General features: G+C 31.8%; 2 protein-coding genes across 3 annotated transcripts; both read right to left on the bottom strand.

The window, feature by feature from the left end:
- On the bottom strand, positions 412–4,377 carry LOC18608138 (probable 1-acyl-sn-glycerol-3-phosphate acyltransferase 5). 2 transcript variants are annotated; one of them, XM_007042664.2, is made up of 4 exons: positions 4,099–4,377; positions 2,594–3,308; positions 2,221–2,351; positions 412–1,239 (listed from the first exon to the last, which is right to left on the bottom strand). In XM_007042664.2, exons 2-4 carry the CDS (start codon positions 3,154–3,156, stop codon positions 815–817), a joined length of 1,119 nt encoding a protein of 372 aa, XP_007042726.2. In that variant the 5' UTR covers positions 3,157–3,308; positions 4,099–4,377; the 3' UTR covers positions 412–814. The 2 variants fall into 2 exon arrangements, with proteins under 2 accessions (XP_007042726.2, XP_017971988.1); XM_018116499.1 differs by lacking the exon at positions 4,099–4,377 and adding an exon at positions 3,813–4,076.
- On the bottom strand, positions 5,551–10,668 carry LOC18608137 (uncharacterized protein At2g29880). Its single transcript, XM_018115119.1, has 5 exons — positions 10,661–10,668; positions 7,825–7,907; positions 7,508–7,732; positions 6,323–6,688; positions 5,551–6,236 (listed from the first exon to the last, which is right to left on the bottom strand). The coding sequence occupies exons 3-5, from the start codon at positions 7,631–7,633 to the stop codon at positions 5,664–5,666; spliced, it is 1,065 nt and encodes a 354-aa protein (XP_017970608.1). The 5' UTR covers positions 7,634–7,732; positions 7,825–7,907; positions 10,661–10,668; the 3' UTR covers positions 5,551–5,663.

Below are 16,477 nucleotides of genomic sequence, written 5' to 3'. Positions count from 1 at the left end.
TTAAAGTAAGGTCCTTGGCCATTTATTCTCGACTTCATTGCAGTCATGGTGGCTTTTTCTATTTGCTTTCTCAATCTGCACAAAATTTTCGGATCATGCAGATACCAGTTGAGATGCCAATGATAGACTATCCAGCCTCTTTTAAAGACCTTCTCATCAGTTCAGAACTTGGTAGTAGCAAAGAAAAGAGAAGGATCCCAAGGCAATGGATGCAATACACGAGTAGGCAAATGGATACGTCTCATCAGAATTACAGATTCTAGATATATGACGACATTAGATTAATTAAAGAGAGACGAACTGGTACAAAAGATTTCCAAATAATTTCAGAGATTGTCTTGGCCAAATAAGTTGGCTGATCTCGATCACGTGACCAGTAACACAACATTCACCATATAACAGTAAACGTAATTCATGGAAATAAAAATGGCCTTTATTGATGATTTATATAAATGAAAAACCATTTGCCGAACTTTTCTTAGATTTTTATTAGAGATTTCATACAGTTATTGAACATTTGAACCTAAAATTCTACCTTATTGTGCATAATGTATAACCCTTACAACAACATTGACATCTGAATACATGTTCATACCAGAGAATTCGACGACCGGACAGAATCTCCATAAGGGCCCTCCTCTCTGGTAGCATAACAAGAGAGGTACAGGCTATGTAAGCTCTCAACACGAACATAGCTCCATCATTCAGGTGATGCTGGAAGTCATGTCAAATAAAGTTCACCGGCAAGAACTTTATGCTGCTAATGAATGAATAATCATTATGATTGCCTTTAAATACTAGGAAGGAACTAGGATTAGACACAAGTTTTCACAAGGCTGAAGACTGGTACTGGACGGGTGTTTAAATAAGTTGCAGAAGTCATATAGGCACAAGATAAAGATACAAATATCTTAAACCAAATGGATGAGAAAAAGGTGAAAAATATGAATGCACTAGTCAAGAAAAGCACCAGCACAACGTCTACAATGCACTTCACTGCAGAGAGGTTTACTTCCAGTCCTTGCCGAGGGAAATAACCTTCAGACTTGAAATTAGAAAGCAATTGATCTTTATGTTGAAATGTATCCATTAACCAAGCGGTTAACTCCCTTTCAGATATTGGAATGTCATCCAGGGTAATGCGTCTGATGTGAATATGAACTTCAGAAGGGTCTACCCCGAAGACATTGTCCAAGAAGGATGGGCAGCAATGCTTATATCCAATGGTCACATCATAAACTGCAGTGGAAACAAACAAATATGTCATGAAAAGGAGTAGTGAAATTTGTAAAAGAGAAGTGGCCAAACTTAAAAGATTTATATGTCAGATGAAAACTAATGTAAGCCTTCTCATATCAACCAAACAAATTATAAAAATTGAACAACTGGGTTAATCATGAGCCCTGCTTTCTGCCTTACTGGAGTCAACAGAGGGGTTTATTCCTGTTTAAACCACATTTTTTTATGTGTGCATAGCACCATAGGTCAGGCACCTTTCAAGTTTCTTAATGTCCACGATGAATTGAGTACTGATGTTTGACCTATTACGGGTTACAAACTTAACACTGCTAACACCAACATATAATCAGATTTTATATGCACTTCATTTTTACTCCTTGATTTCCCTTTCGTCATATCCTTACAGACAATACAAATTCATGTTATGTTTGTTATGCAAGAGTTTAGGAACTCTCTGCATGGTTTGCTATTTCTTTATCTGAAAATAAAAACAAGATAGGTCTGATATGAAAAACTTGACCACCTCCAGCAACCTATTGTGAATGGTTATCAGGCTTCTCTAAGCTATGTGGAGCTTGGCTGATGTCTAGCAACTAGTGACCTTAGTTTAGGTAGTGAGGTTGGAAGGAAAGGGGGAAAAAGAAATAAAAAGTCTGAACTGAAGAGAAAATACAACTAATAATCTTTATAAGGTCATAGTTATGCGAGCAAACAGGTCACCTATCCTGTTGACTCCATTTTATTAATAGAAAGTTTATTAGGTTACTCCAGGGAAAAAAATGGATAGAGTAACTTAGTTTTTGCCACTGTTGCATGCTATACAACTACATATGGAAGTATGAGCTAGAAGAGTCCTATTATACTTCATCTCCCAGTAACGCTATATCAAAGGAGAAAACATTAATTTATAAAAAGGTTAAACAAACAGATCCACAGGAAATCAACTTCTTAAAAGACACAATCATAAAGAAGAAAAACAACCTGCATCCAAAGAGCTCCTCAAATCTTCCAAGCAGGCGAAAAAACCCTTTGATTTTGGAAGCAGCAAATTCTTTAGGATAGGTAAGCCATTTTCAGCTGCATATTTTTGACTTCTTAAGCATTTTTGCTCACTGCATTGAAAAAGAAACAGAATAATTAATGGATTAATGCACTTGATCAAGGGTAGCAACAAAGAATTTATTAAGGCACACAGTATGCTACTATGCTATAGAAGAAAATCATGCAGATCCCCACAAGTGGAAAACTAATAATCGATTTTCTCCATACACCAAGTTTTTCACATAAAGATGACAAACATGGAAATATTAAAGTCAATAGAGAAATATAACACCTAAAAGAAAATGGAAATTACGTGAAATCTGTTCCTTCGGGAAAGAGAACAAGCCAGAGAGGATCTTGAGGATCTTTGAATGTTGAAAGCATGTTGCGCATGTTAGATTCATCAACCTCCCACTTCCTTTCCACAGGGATGAACTCTAAAATATGGAAAGCCCAACCAAATACAGGTAATTTCATCAAGCTGCTCTTAAGGATATACTTTATGTATCCCAGGCAACCTTTCCGCAATGCAAAGTCCCACAAGTACATCCAGTCAACCTCGGTTCTGTGGTTGCAAATAAGCAAAACGCGTTCCCTTGGAGGAACATCATCTCCAGAAAAAATGACTTTTGTTTTGTTTATTTTCTCAAATAAAAAGGGCCATAAAGACAGCCAAGCACTAAAGAAGAAAGAAGTTGCTTTCCGACTGTAATGTATGCTGAAAAGCCTGAATATAACAGTGGTAAGAAAGCCACAATACACTATCATCATAAAAGCTGTTGAAAACAGCACTAGCAAACATATTAGACCCCTAAACACCCTTAGCGGGGTCAATGAACGATGCCTCATTTCATGATTTGCACTAGGAACTTCCATATTCTCCAACTCCTAATTAGTACCTTTCCAACAAAATAGGCCGCACAGGCTCTCTAAGATGAACTATCTACTTAAAAACTCACTAATAGAATGTGTAGGCCCAAGCGATGCATGAAAGAAAGTAACTCAAAGAAACAGCAAAATCAGGAGGCCTGCAGAAGCAAAGTTAGTTTGAGCTTAGCGCAATGTTTTGTGCACAAGATAGTTAGCTAGGACAAGTAGCATACAAAGTCGCAATAGAATCAAATATTTAAGTTCACCCAGCCTTTAAAGGAGGAAGACGAAGCACAACTTAACATCAATGCTCTTACTAGAACAAGCATGATTAGTTATTAGCATAAACCTCTCATTCTAAACCAAATTAGCAAGCCATTGGTTTACTCCTAAAGTCAAGAGAAAATCAACAAAGAGATGGTCGTCCGGTTACCAAATTATCAAGCATTTAATCATGTTCTCCTTTTCAAAAATTTAGTTCGGAATCACATCTCCTTCCATTCAACAGACATCAGGTTTTTATGAGATGATGCCACATAAATAAACGCGGAAGAAAATTAGATTCTACATTCATATAATGCTGAATAAGCTTCAGTTTAATAAACCCCAAAGAATATTTAAATAATAAAGAGTGAGAAAAAGACAAAAGGTTCATTGTCTACCTCATGAAACAATCAATAACAAATAGTAATAAATTACTAATCTTGCCAAGAGGGGAATGGATCTGAAAGCCTGGATAAGATGTTGCTCAAAACCAAATAAGTAAAGCAAGTACATATACTGAGAGATCCTGTTTGGTTTCTCGGAAAAATTAAAGAACCCAAATCTTGGGGGAAAATGTACATTTGCTTCAGACATTTCCTCGCATTGTATCAGCAGTGTATCAAAAATAAAAATGATCTGGAAATTATAAAAGAAGAAAAAAAAAACAGAGGGAGAGTGAGTTACCTTAAATAGTTAGGGTTCAAGTTTAACGGTAAAGAAAAAAATCTGCCGGAAAAATCGGAGTTTTTGGTCCATCAGTGAAAGAGTGGAGTTTAAGAGCGGGAGGGATTAAGGAAATGGGCAATGAAATGGGTTAAAATTACGCAGTCTGCCATCATCGGTGGGTGTTTATTTATTGTTGGCTGTTGTACTTGAAGGAGACCTGGAGAGGAGAAACGTGAAAGGGACTCAAGCTGTTTCGACCTTTGGTTTCCATTTCCGTAGAAAGCACGGCAAGTATAACGTGCCGTTGCTGTGGACAGCCCTTTTTTAGTAAGCTGCTTAAAAAATGAAGTTGCTCCTTTTATCCTTTTTTAAGAAAAAATAATAAAATTAAGGACACGTTTTATTTATAGAATAGATAATAATAAAATAAAATAATAATTTTGTAAAAATAAAATAAAATAAAAATATAATATAATAGTTATTACTTTATTTGATGTAATGAATAGAATAGAGTAAAAATTGTTATTATGATTTGTTACAGTGTTTGATTGGTAGAAATAATATTAGAATAATAAAGGAATAAGTGATAAAAAGACAGAAATAACCTTAACCATATTAACATTTATTTTCATAAAAAAATAAAATTACCCTTATTATAATTTAAATATATATTTATCCTAAAATACAATTATCCATCATAATTATATTTTATCTCAATTGCTAAAAATAATTATAATTTAATCACATATTTTTATAAATAGATAATTATTTTAAAATATAATTTAATTATATTATATTTTATCCATAATAATCAATTAAATTTTATGTATAGATGTTTATTTTTAATAAATTCTTCACATATTATGAATCATTTTCAATATATTCTATGGACAACATATTGGAGAATAAATATTTGAGAAAAAAAACGAAAAAACATTTAAGAAGTAGAAAATCATGTTTTTGATATATTAAATAGAAAATCATATATTTGAAAATAGAAAGATGGCCTTCAATTTTTTCCTAACAAAAAATGTAAATTATGTCTTTTGATATATTAAATAAAAATTTATATTACCTTTTAAAAGAAAAAGAAAAAAAATCATTTCTTTGAACCAAACATGTGGTGCTGAGGAAACATAAATGGCAAAGAGAGAAATAACGTGTCTTTCAATTTAGATAAGTATTCCATCTCTTGGAAGAAAATGACAATTTACAAGCATAACTAGTACATATTAGCATGGAAAGTAATAAATAATAAAAGAACCTTGTAATACTATAAATGCCCTTTAAATGAAAATATTATTACATATAATCAAAAGATAAGGTCTAGTTTACAAAAATACACTAACCTTAAATAGTTTGGATGAATATTCATCCTATTACACTATAACTTACAACATACATAAAACCAATAAAGTAGCTACAATAACATCACCATTATACAACCAACAACACAACGGTCCACTCAAAAGGGTTTAGACTTGTTAATGAATCTCATAATTAGTATCAACATCAACCACATGTGCCAAAGAGTTACAATATCGGGAACTTACCTTCACAAAAAGTTTCAGAGCCATCCAAGCTCAACGGTCAGCAAGAAATGTCCTCAGCCATTCAAGTCTTCGGTCAGGATTAATACTAAAAAACACAAACATAAAAGTTGGAGATTTCGGAAGTTTAATTGAAGCAAGAACCCTTTCCCTCACTGTCAATCTCTCAACTTGACTTAAAATCTCATCCAACTCTTGAGCCTTTTGTTGGATGTTCACCTTTGCCCCAACACTTTTGCTAAACTCAATTCCAACCTCTTTTATGATTTCACCCAATATCGTGGCAGCAGCAATAATTGATTCAAATGTAATAGGATCACCCGTCTCATTTAGCCTTTTCTTCTTCCTTGCTGAAGTTGTTTCACTTATAGGAGCTAATGTTTGAGATTGAATATTGGAGAAATCCTCATCGTCAAAATTATATCCAGCTAGGTTTTCACCTTCAGTTTCCTCATTTATTGTATCATTACGGTCTTGCATTTCTTCGAGGATATTTACTGCAGTTTGTGCATCTTTTCCTGTTACACGATCTCTTGCATAAATAAGACTAAGCTTATTGAAGAAAGGAAAACTCTTTCTTCTAAAAAGGACAACCTCTTTGTGACTCTAATAACAAAAAAAAGACTATTAGTTATATTATTATTAAGAAACTAATATGAAAATACTTAAATAAGTTCAACCCAAAAACTTACGTGTATGTAAGATTCCCATACAGGATCATCAGCAACAACCATGTTCCTTTGATCATCCCATCCAAATCCACTAGTATGTGTCCCTTGCACCATATCATATATAATAGCCCATTCTTTTTTCAAAGTCTTTATTCTAGACTCTATGTGGGGCTTCGCCTTCAAGTTTGCATCTGGTAATTTTGTTGTAAGCCTATTTTCAAGTTCTAACAAATAACCCCCTCTAAAACCACTGTCAACATTGTATTTTCCTACATTGTGTAAATCAATCAAAGCTGAAACAAGTACAACATCTTCATGATAATTCCATTTTCTTTTGGTTCCCTTTAAACTTTGAGAAGCTAGGGCTGAAGATGTGGACATTGTTTTCTACCATACATCAAATATTTAATTATAAAAAATTAATTATAATGCTAAAAAAATAAAAGATAAAGAGATAAATCCAATAATATATTAAAACTTGTCAAACTTTATTCACATAATAAAAAGTACAATGTAAACAACAATTAACAACAATAATTGACAAAACATTACGACATTAAGAACAAATTAGAAAAAAGCCCAACTTGTACTGACAAAGGCAAGAAACACTAAAATAGTCCTTCAATAACAATATGCCTAACAAATGTCAATCATCATTTTGCCTAGATGCTTGCCATTCATTGAACATCTGATTTGCTAATTCCATTCTCAAATTACCCCAAACATCAGTAGGATCAATAGTACTTATAAAATCCTCATCAACTGCTGTGTTGGTTTCAATATATTCCCCTAAATCCACTTCAATAGGATCAAAATTCATCTCCCTCCTAATAAAATTATGAAGCAAACAACAAGCTATAATAATCCGATTATGTATCCTAATCAGATAAAATGATGGACTCATAAAGATACCCCACCTCATTTTCAAAGACCCAAAACACCTCTCTATAACATTGCGAGTAGTAACATGTTTCATATTAAAAAATTCTTCAGGACTGCTTGGTTTATGGCCTTGACGTCATTCATTCAAATGATATCGTTGACCCCTAAAAGGTGCAAGAAAGCCCTCACAATTTGTATAGCCCGCATCAACTAGATAGTAACAACATATATAAAACAAACTAAATAAGTTGTTTATTTATTTAATTAGAATAATCATATAGTACATAATTTGAAATACCTTCCCATTATCATAAGAAAGCCTACCATGAGGCACTTTAAGTCCATTTCTTCTCTTTGTGCATCTTGAAGAACTCTGCCATCAGCTACAGACCCTTCCCAATCAGGAAAAATAAAGACAAATTGCATGTCAAGTATACATACACCTAACATATTTGTTGCAATATCCCCTTTAAGAGTGCGATATCTAAGTTTATATGCACTTGACACCGTAACCCTGATGTATGTCCCATCTAGAGCACCTAAACAATTCTACAAATCCAAAGTAATGAATTACTTATAAGTAAACCAATTAATGTCTTGTATATATATAGTTACAAAATGTAATAAGATCAATAATCTACCTTAAACCACTTCCACCGATTGTCTGTTGAGTTTGCTGGAATGGACTCAAGTTTTTTAAACAAACGTTCTTGCAATTTCAACACTGCATTTAAAACATTTTGAAAGTGTCGACTAATTGTCTCACCCGACCTTTTAAAATTTAAACTAATTACTCGATTCTTAACATGATGAGCAATAATATGTAAGAATATTGTTACTTGCTCATCTACAAGCATGTTCTTTGTTGACTTCAAACCTTCAATACTTTCTAACATTTCACATAATTTAAAAAAGGCTTCCTTATTCATTCTAATTTGTGAAATGCATGAAATATCATTATCATACACGAGTCGCCTCACATACTCTAGATTTGCAGCAAAATCTAATACATCAGATCTTACTCTTGGCCTATAAATACATAAAGTCAACGCTGTCGACAATAAAATTAAGAATGAAGTAACAGCACGACAAATCTCCATATAAAATTTAAACATAGTTAGTAGCCTTTTTCGTCATTTAGCATCTCTTCTTAAGCACAAACAAACCATGACTACAAAAAATAAATATTCTAATCTATTTTATTATGTACAAAAAATATTAAAGCCATATGGCAATAGAGACGTGTAAAATTAAAAGATTGACAATGATGAAGTGCCAAAGTACTATTCACCCACCCCGTAAAAGTGAAGAAATTAGTTCTAAGAAGAGTGAAAACAAAAACAAAAAATTCAAAACAAAACTAACACCAAACACACCCTTATTTTGACTTTTGATTTTTATCGTTTATATGGGTGAGTAAAGAGGAAGAAGGTATGATTCAATGATTTAATGCTATCTATCTATTGAACTTTTATTAGAAGGAAAATTAAAAATATGGGTGTTGAACCTTGCTTGCTTTGTTTTTATAGCTATATTATGGAATGAATTTAACTTTAGATTGTATACAATATATGGGTTGAAAATATCTAGTTAATTTCGTCAAACATCGACTTGAACTTATAGTTGAGTTTTAAGCTTCCTACACATCTCATTTACCATCAACAAGTGTTAATATAGAAGAATATACATTAACAATCAACCGAAATTATATTTAAAACGTCTTTAATCATCATTCACATGCATAAAATTTATTCATAAATTGTGAAAATTATATATATAAATAATAATTAGAAGTGCATTGAAAATAAATAAATCAAATTTCACTTATAAAAGAATGCGACTCATATCTTATAAATAAGACATCTTTGATTAATGTCACGATCATTTATATAAACAAGACTTTTTCCTTGATTTTTCTTATCGTGGTTCTCACTTCTGTTGATCTTCTCTTTGTTTTTCTGCTCTATGCCATGTGACCGCATGTTATGCTTTTTTCTCTACTGCCGATTTTGTTTTTTTTTTCCTGGATTATTTCCCCTGTACTTTCTTGATGCCTAATTCAGAAGTAACTAGCAAAAAGTAGTTCTCACTTATTTTTTTGAAAAGTAGATTTTATTGATAGACTCCTACTGAAAGCAGGGGTGTCGTTGAGCCAAATTCTTTATAATAGATGAGTTGTTTGTTACTAAAGAAACCAGCCAAATATTATGAGCAAATGCTAAAGCTTGAGTGTGACAGGCATGGCATTCTTAGCTAGAGTAGGATGTCCAGATCCTAACTCATTTTAACCGTTGTGCTGTAAACTATTTTTGCTTTTCTCAGTATTTATAATCTTAGAGATTTATAAACAAATGGGAGAAGATATTCAACAAACTAACCATGCTGCAGCACTAAGGCCATAAGTAATGTCTTTTTTTTTTTTTTAAGTAATCATGTAGGCCATAAGTGTTGGGAATTTTATTGGCTCATCTGAGGTTGCCTATTATGATTAAAAGTATCTGCGGGATCCTTGTATATTTGGAAAGATGATTGGTTTTCGATCTGGGGGCATTCTCCAGTCTTTGTTTAAGAGGATCATGGTTATGTTTTCATAGTTTGGCGGATGCTTATCATAAATTTTTGGTCTTTTTTTAGTGAAGATGAGCATGATCTTACCATATATCAGAAAGAAGTTGTTAGGTGGAAATGCAAGCGACAAAACAATTTGTAACTACGGGGGACAATTAGCTGAAAGAAAATTGGGTACTTTCTGGGACAAAAAAAATAGGCATATGATGTCGAAAGCTCTATAGATTTGTGTTGTGGGGTACAATACCTAGTCATAGAAACTCTTTGTTATGAAGTTAGTTTATTTCTTCTCAAAAGTTCTGCTCGAATCACATTCTTTTAATTTGTTTATTTGTAATGAAATTAAAAAAAATGTATACAATTTGTCTTATATTATTATTATTTTTATTCAAGTTGTTATTTGCTACTTTCAAGTGATTTAAAGTATATTCTTGCTCTGTTATTTTTATTCAGAGAACATTATTTCTTGTAGGTATTATGGAATGAATTTAACATCTATTATAATTCCAGAGTCAAACCTCAAGTGTCAACACCACCAAACAGCTACTCACACCCAAATTCCAGCAATTAAATTCGTAGCAAACCAGCAAAACCCTATCTCGCTGACTCACACCCCCAACCCAACATCCACCCAGAAAGCCAGACCCAACAACAACAAGGACTTTAACCCCAAACACTTACAGGAAAACACGCAAACCCAAAATAGTTTCACAGCAAAACCAAATCACAACCAACATGCATAATCACAGCATTGACAATCAAAGAAATAAAGGAGAACAAACTCAACCAACAAACAAAATATCCAGAAAAACACAAGTCAGATAAAAGCAAATCAAAGCATTTTTAAAATAATTCAACAATGGGTTATTTCCACAATCAATAGAAAACAAAAGCACAATAAGCAAGTACCTGAACTATGGAAGAGAGTAACGTAGCTCGAAAGTTAGATGAGAGAGGCAGTGCTATTGCCGAACTCAAACAGTGGAAGATCGACGGAGAGAAAGAGGGGAAAAGTGACTGAGAGAAAGAGGGAAAGGAGGAAGAGAGAGAAAAAAAATTCTTTTATATGAATCAAGTTGTAATTTTGTAAATTTAATAAGGGCATTTTAGTCATTACCTATTTGACAGCTATTCCATGTCTCATGGAATAGATATTATTGAGGAGGGAGAAGGGAATAACTAAAGTTGACTTTTAACCCATTTTATGGAATTTCTATTCCTGCAGAATTGTTATTTTGTATCTCAATTTTAAACCAAATAAAGGTACGGGAAATGACTGAGAATAGAGGGGGAATAACATAGCTATTCCCCATACCAAACGTGTAGTAAATGGAATAAAGATTCTTTCATATTATGGCACTTTTATGTTGACATAATTAAATAAACATAAATAAAAAATAAAAGTTTTTAAAATTCTTTCAAATAGTTTAAAATTTTGTTTAGGCATTATGTCAAAAAAATTAAAAATTTTATTATTTTGAATTTCAAATTAATATTTTATTGAATTGGACATGTAAATTTGCATCACAAATGTTATATATGGTTTGATTTTGTAATTGTTGCATTAAAGTTTAAACAAATGTTTAATTTCATTATAAGGTTTTGAAATGTTGAAGGCCTTTATTTGTATAATATTGTCTTGAGAGTATGAATTAAGCTATATTGCATGATTATTTACTCTATTAGAAACATAATAATTATTTATTTAATTGAAAAAATAACAAAATGCTAAACCAAGCATAGAAAACAAAATATCATTGTTAATGATTATAAGGTAAATAATTATCAAATTATGTCATGTGATTTGAAATGGAATAAATTTGCTCCTAAAATTTAATAATATGACACTTAACAACCTTATTTATTTTTGTTAGATTTTTTTTTTGAAATTGTTAAGAATAAAATAATTAGAATATTCATTTTTCATTTCATTAAATTAATATTAATAATAAAATAAAAACTAAAAAGACTGAAAAAAATTTTAAAATAAAATAAAGGTGTTATGTAAAAAAATATTGAAAATCAATATAAGATAATTAAGACTTTTAAATTTCAAATAATACTAGGAAATTTTAATGTAATTTACTTATGATTATATGATAAAGCAGTAATTTATCTAATAAAAAATTGAAAATAATAAATTATTTTTTTTTTGGATTTAGGGAAAGGGAGATTCGAATTTTATTCTTTTAAGCAAAGAGATCATGCACCAACCAAGCAAGGGGATCATACACCAACAAATAAACCAAATATTTAGATACAATAAATTAATGTTTGAATATACAAATGAAGTAAATAGAGGAAAGGAAAGATAAAAATTCATAGTCATCATTTTTTAAGAAATGAAATTGACAATAACAAATGGATAAATAAAAAAACACGAAAATAACCATAAAAATAAGAAAAAAAATTTGAAAATGTGAATAACTAAGATAATTGGTTTTATCATTAGTATTTTGAAACAATACTTAAATTGCATTTTCAAGAATTTTGTTTTGGCCAATAACCAACTAAGGAAAGTCTTGAAACCTCACATAAATAAGTTGAAAGAAAAAAACCCTCATATAACAATACTTAGTTATTATTACTAATAGAATTGACCTGGCAAATCTTGCCATTTGCAACCCACCACCCATATAGGCCACCAAAGATGCAGCCCGCCCAAGGATAAATTCCATAACAACTCTCTCTTGATGGCTCCACGTGAAAAACTTGATCACTTCTTTTGACGTGCAGCATTCCCTTGCTGATGTGTCCATGTGGCACTATCTAAGAGCTCCATCAGAACTTCCTTTTATATAAGGTTATAGATTAGTTTTTTTTTTTTAGAAAATAAAATTTTATAATCTAATGGAAACAAACACCTATCACATATTCATCATCAAATTTCAAGCTCCAGTCAGTGGACTGTCAAAAAAAGCAAATCCTTCTTTTATAGAAAAACCTTTATTTGTCATAAAGTCGTTAATGCATTTTCTTAGTGTTTTCTTTAATGAACAGTTTCTTATCTTATTAATATCAATGCCAAAAAACAAAATTACCTTAGTAATATTGTTCATTATTATAAAAATGTATTACTCTTCTTATTATATTTTTTTGTTTTTATTTGATTTTTTTATCAAATGAATTTAATTTTGATTATTATATTATATAAATTTAGAATATCAAAAAAATATGTTTTAAAAAATTTGAAGTTCAAATTTGTAAATTTGATATTTATTAAAAATAAAAAATAATAATTAAAGTATATGCTATCAAGAGATCGTTTTTTTCTAAAAACTGATGAAAAAGCCATTGTTTCCAAAGGAAGTTGATCACTTTGAACAAAGTACAAAAAGGATTAAGTCAGGAAGAGAATAAGCAAAAAAGGGGTGTAGTAATGATCCAACACAAAAAACTTTCAAACAGACTATTTTGTAAGGGAAAAAAATATGGTCATAGTGCTACTGCCATGGATAATATTGACAAAATTACATTTAATCTAGAACAAGAATGGGTTGATGATGATGATATGGTGAATGGTGAAGAATAAGATAAAATTCCACGAATCTGTTTCAATAAGGAAAAAAGAAAGAGATTCGACAACCATGGTGTTCCACTTTAATAATCAAACTGCTGGGTAAGTCTTTGGCTTTTAATGCTCTTCATAGCCGAATCATTAAGTTATGGTGTTGGGATGGTGATTTTGAAATGATTGACTTAGGTCTTGGTTACTATATAGTCAAGTTTGATCAAAACCATGACATGATCAAGGTTCATAGGGAATCCCTGGAAAATATTAGGTCACTATCTGCTTGTTCAAACATGGAAGCCAAATTTCAAGCTTTGTACTATTTCTTTAGGTTTGACTATAATTTGGATCAGGTTGCTAGAGTTGTCGATCGAATATTTTCAATGAAGAAGTGTTAATGAAGATTGGTAGGCTCCTTGGTAAACCGTTACTAGCTTGATGCCAACACAAACTTGGTGACACAGGGGAAATTTGTGAGAATTTGTGTTGAAATTGATCATGCAAAACCTTTGATCCCTAAGATCAAAATTGGAGACTCGATGCAGAAGGTAGAATATGAAGCTATTTACATAGTTTGGTTTCAATGTGGAGTTATTCGGCACAGAATGGACAACTGTCCATTACAAAACGTTGGTGTGGATAATGAGTATCTAAGTGGCGACACAATAGCTGCAAAGAAAAGAGGTCCAACGATAATCGAAGCAACAAAGGTAAACGGTGATACCTGTAACACTATTAATTATGGTTCATGGATGATGGTACAAAAGAAATCTTGATAGGGATCAGGGAATAAAAGCAATAAATCGGGTGCTAGTAAAAAAAGATATTTTGTATATCATTTTTTATATTTTAAGGGAGGAATTTGCTGAAATTGATAATGACCCTTTAACTAGTCAAAACAATGAGCCATTTGTTGAATAAATTCTCCATGAATTGGCAAGGAATATGGGAAATTTTATAGCGATTGTGGCTAAGTCCTTGAAGGTAGCTAAAGAGGGAAAGAATAATTCGATGGACTCAATTTTAGTGGAAAAGAATCTACCAAAGTTGGCTAAGAGAGAGAATATTGTTAAGTAGAATAATGAATTGGTTAAAACAAATAGGCTTATTCTTAATTGGCAATTCAAGTAGAAACCCTTACCATGGGCCTTTCAAGATGACATTGGGTTTAGGAATAATGGTGATGAATTTGGGACACAATACAACTCTTCAGTTAGACCTTAGATTTTTACCTCCTATTGGTCTTGCTCATCATATGGACTCCCTTGAACAAAGTCTTAAGATGAGAGGTAGTATCCAAAAAGAGCATAAAGACTCGTATGAAACCATGATAAAAGTTTTCCATAAGAGAGAAGATGATTCGATTTGGTTTGAACTTAAAAAAAAAAAAAGCTTGTTTAACAGGTAAACTAATCCATTCAATTTGATATGAAGATAATTTCATGGAATTGCAGAGTCATTTTGAACAAAAAATGCCTTTAAAATTGTAAAGATTTAATAAGAACTTATGTCCTTAATGTTATTGTTCTTCTTGAAACTAAATGTAATAAGGAGAGTTTGGCTTTGGATTTTGCTAAAAAGTTGGGTTTTGATTATTCGTTTGTGGTATTATCTTCGGATTTTGCAGGTGGTTTCCTGTACTTTGGAAATGGGATAGAATTAAAATACAAAGCCTTTAGTTGAATAATCAAGCTGTCCACTTGTTGATATAAGATTTGAATTTGAGTTTGGTGTTGTCCCATGTTTATGTATAACCTCATTGATAATGGAAAGATATTTTTTGGAATGAGCTGAGGAGGTTTTCTACAACCGTAAATCCATCGTGGGTGGTGCTAGGTGATTTTAATGATATTGCTTAATGTGAAGAGAAAAGTGGAGAATCTAGATTCTGTGTTAACAGAGCTCGGTAATTCATGGATAAATGGGATGCTTGTAGTCTATCAGATATAGGTGTTATTGGTGCTAAATTCACTTGGTCTCGTAAGGTAAATGGAAGAGTTATAATTCAAGAAAGGTTGGATAACTAATGAACCCTTTAGCTCAAAAAAATTACTTAAAGCAAGGGTTGTGAATCTCTTGCATTTAAGTTTAGACCATCATCCAGTTCTCTTTCACTTGGACATGACAAATCCACCTCTTAAAGAGAATAAACCATTTAGATTCAAGCAGCTTGGTTGACTCATCAGCATTTTGACAATGTATTCAATTTAGCTTAGGAGTTTGGTGATTAATTGCTTCAATCCATTGCTTTAATTACTTTTGCATTAAAAAAATAGAGTTATGACCATTTTGGAGTCATCTATCATAAAAAAAGAAAGTTGGTGTCAAGGATAGCTGGCATCCAACATAGTACCTTATATGATTAGTCTTTATTTTTACAAAAGGTAGAGGCGGATATTCAACATGAATATCAACTAGTTTTGTATCAAGAAGAACTACTATAGTATCAAAAGTCCAAATCATAATGGATTCGAGATGGGGAGCAAAACACCAAATTCTATCATATTTTCGACAGTGGTAAAATAAACAAGGAGTAGAGTGGTTGCATTAATGGTGAATGATCATTAAGAGATGGATCCGACAATGTTAAAGGAACATGTTGTCTCTTTTTATGTTTCACTTTTTAGTAGAAAAGATACAATTGATGGTAGCTTATGATGTCATTGAATGGTCAAGCAAAACTTATAAAGCCTTTTAGTATGGAGGAAATTTGAATAGCTTTTTTTTCTATGTAGGGTCTTAAAGCACTAGGGCCGGATGAAATCCAACCTTTGTTCTTGCAAAGAAATTAGGAGGTAGTCAAAAAATAATATTAGCTCCTTTGTGAATCAAGCTTTGGTAGATGGTTTTTTCTTGTTCGATTTTTTAAGGCCTACATCACTCTAATTCTAAAGAGGGAAAATCCACTGACAATTATGGATTTTAGACCTATCAGTTTACTGAATACTTCGTATAAACTTCTTACGAAGCTTTTGGTAAATAGATTAAAGCCTCTTTTTAAGGAGACGATAGGACCATTCTAAAGTAGTTTTCTCCCAAGCAGAAGTACTAGTGATAATATTGTAATTACTTAGGAAGTTGTGCATTCTTTTATGAAACGAAAAGAAAGGAAAGGGGGTGTGATTATGAAGATTAACTTACACTAAATCTATGAAAGTATGGATTAGGAATTTTTGAGGCAAATTTTGATTGATTTTAATTTTCCCTCACAATTG

Source organism: Theobroma cacao, chromosome 2, assembly GCF_000208745.1.
Source record: "Theobroma cacao cultivar B97-61/B2 chromosome 2, Criollo_cocoa_genome_V2, whole genome shotgun sequence".
In the NCBI taxonomy this organism is placed as follows: domain Eukaryota; kingdom Viridiplantae; phylum Streptophyta; class Magnoliopsida; order Malvales; family Malvaceae; genus Theobroma; species Theobroma cacao.
Note: the sequence above shows the minus strand (reverse complement) of the source record. Positions and strands in the feature narration are given on the sequence as shown.

Coding starts and splice junctions, on each gene's coding strand:
- LOC18608137 (XM_018115119.1), bottom strand. CDS start 7,633: ATGTTAGGTGTATGTATACTTGACATGCAATTTGTCTTTATTTTTCCT. Junction 6,689..7,507: donor TGGACTTAAAGTGCCTCATG/GTAGGCTTTCTT, acceptor GATGTATGGTAG/AAAACAATGTCCACATCTTC. Junction 6,237..6,322: donor TATGGGAATCTTACATACAC/GTAAGTTTTTGG, acceptor TTTTGTTATTAG/AGTCACAAAGAGGTTGTCCT.
- LOC18608138 (XM_007042664.2), bottom strand. CDS start 3,156: ATGGAAGTTCCTAGTGCAAATCATGAAATGAGGCATCGTTCATTGACC. Junction 2,352..2,593: donor CCCGAAGGAACAGATTTCAC/GTAATTTCCATT, acceptor TTTTCAATGCAG/TGAGCAAAAATGCTTAAGAA. Junction 1,240..2,220: donor GAGGAGCTCTTTGGATGCAG/GTTGTTTTTCTT, acceptor TTTCCACTGCAG/TTTATGATGTGACCATTGGA.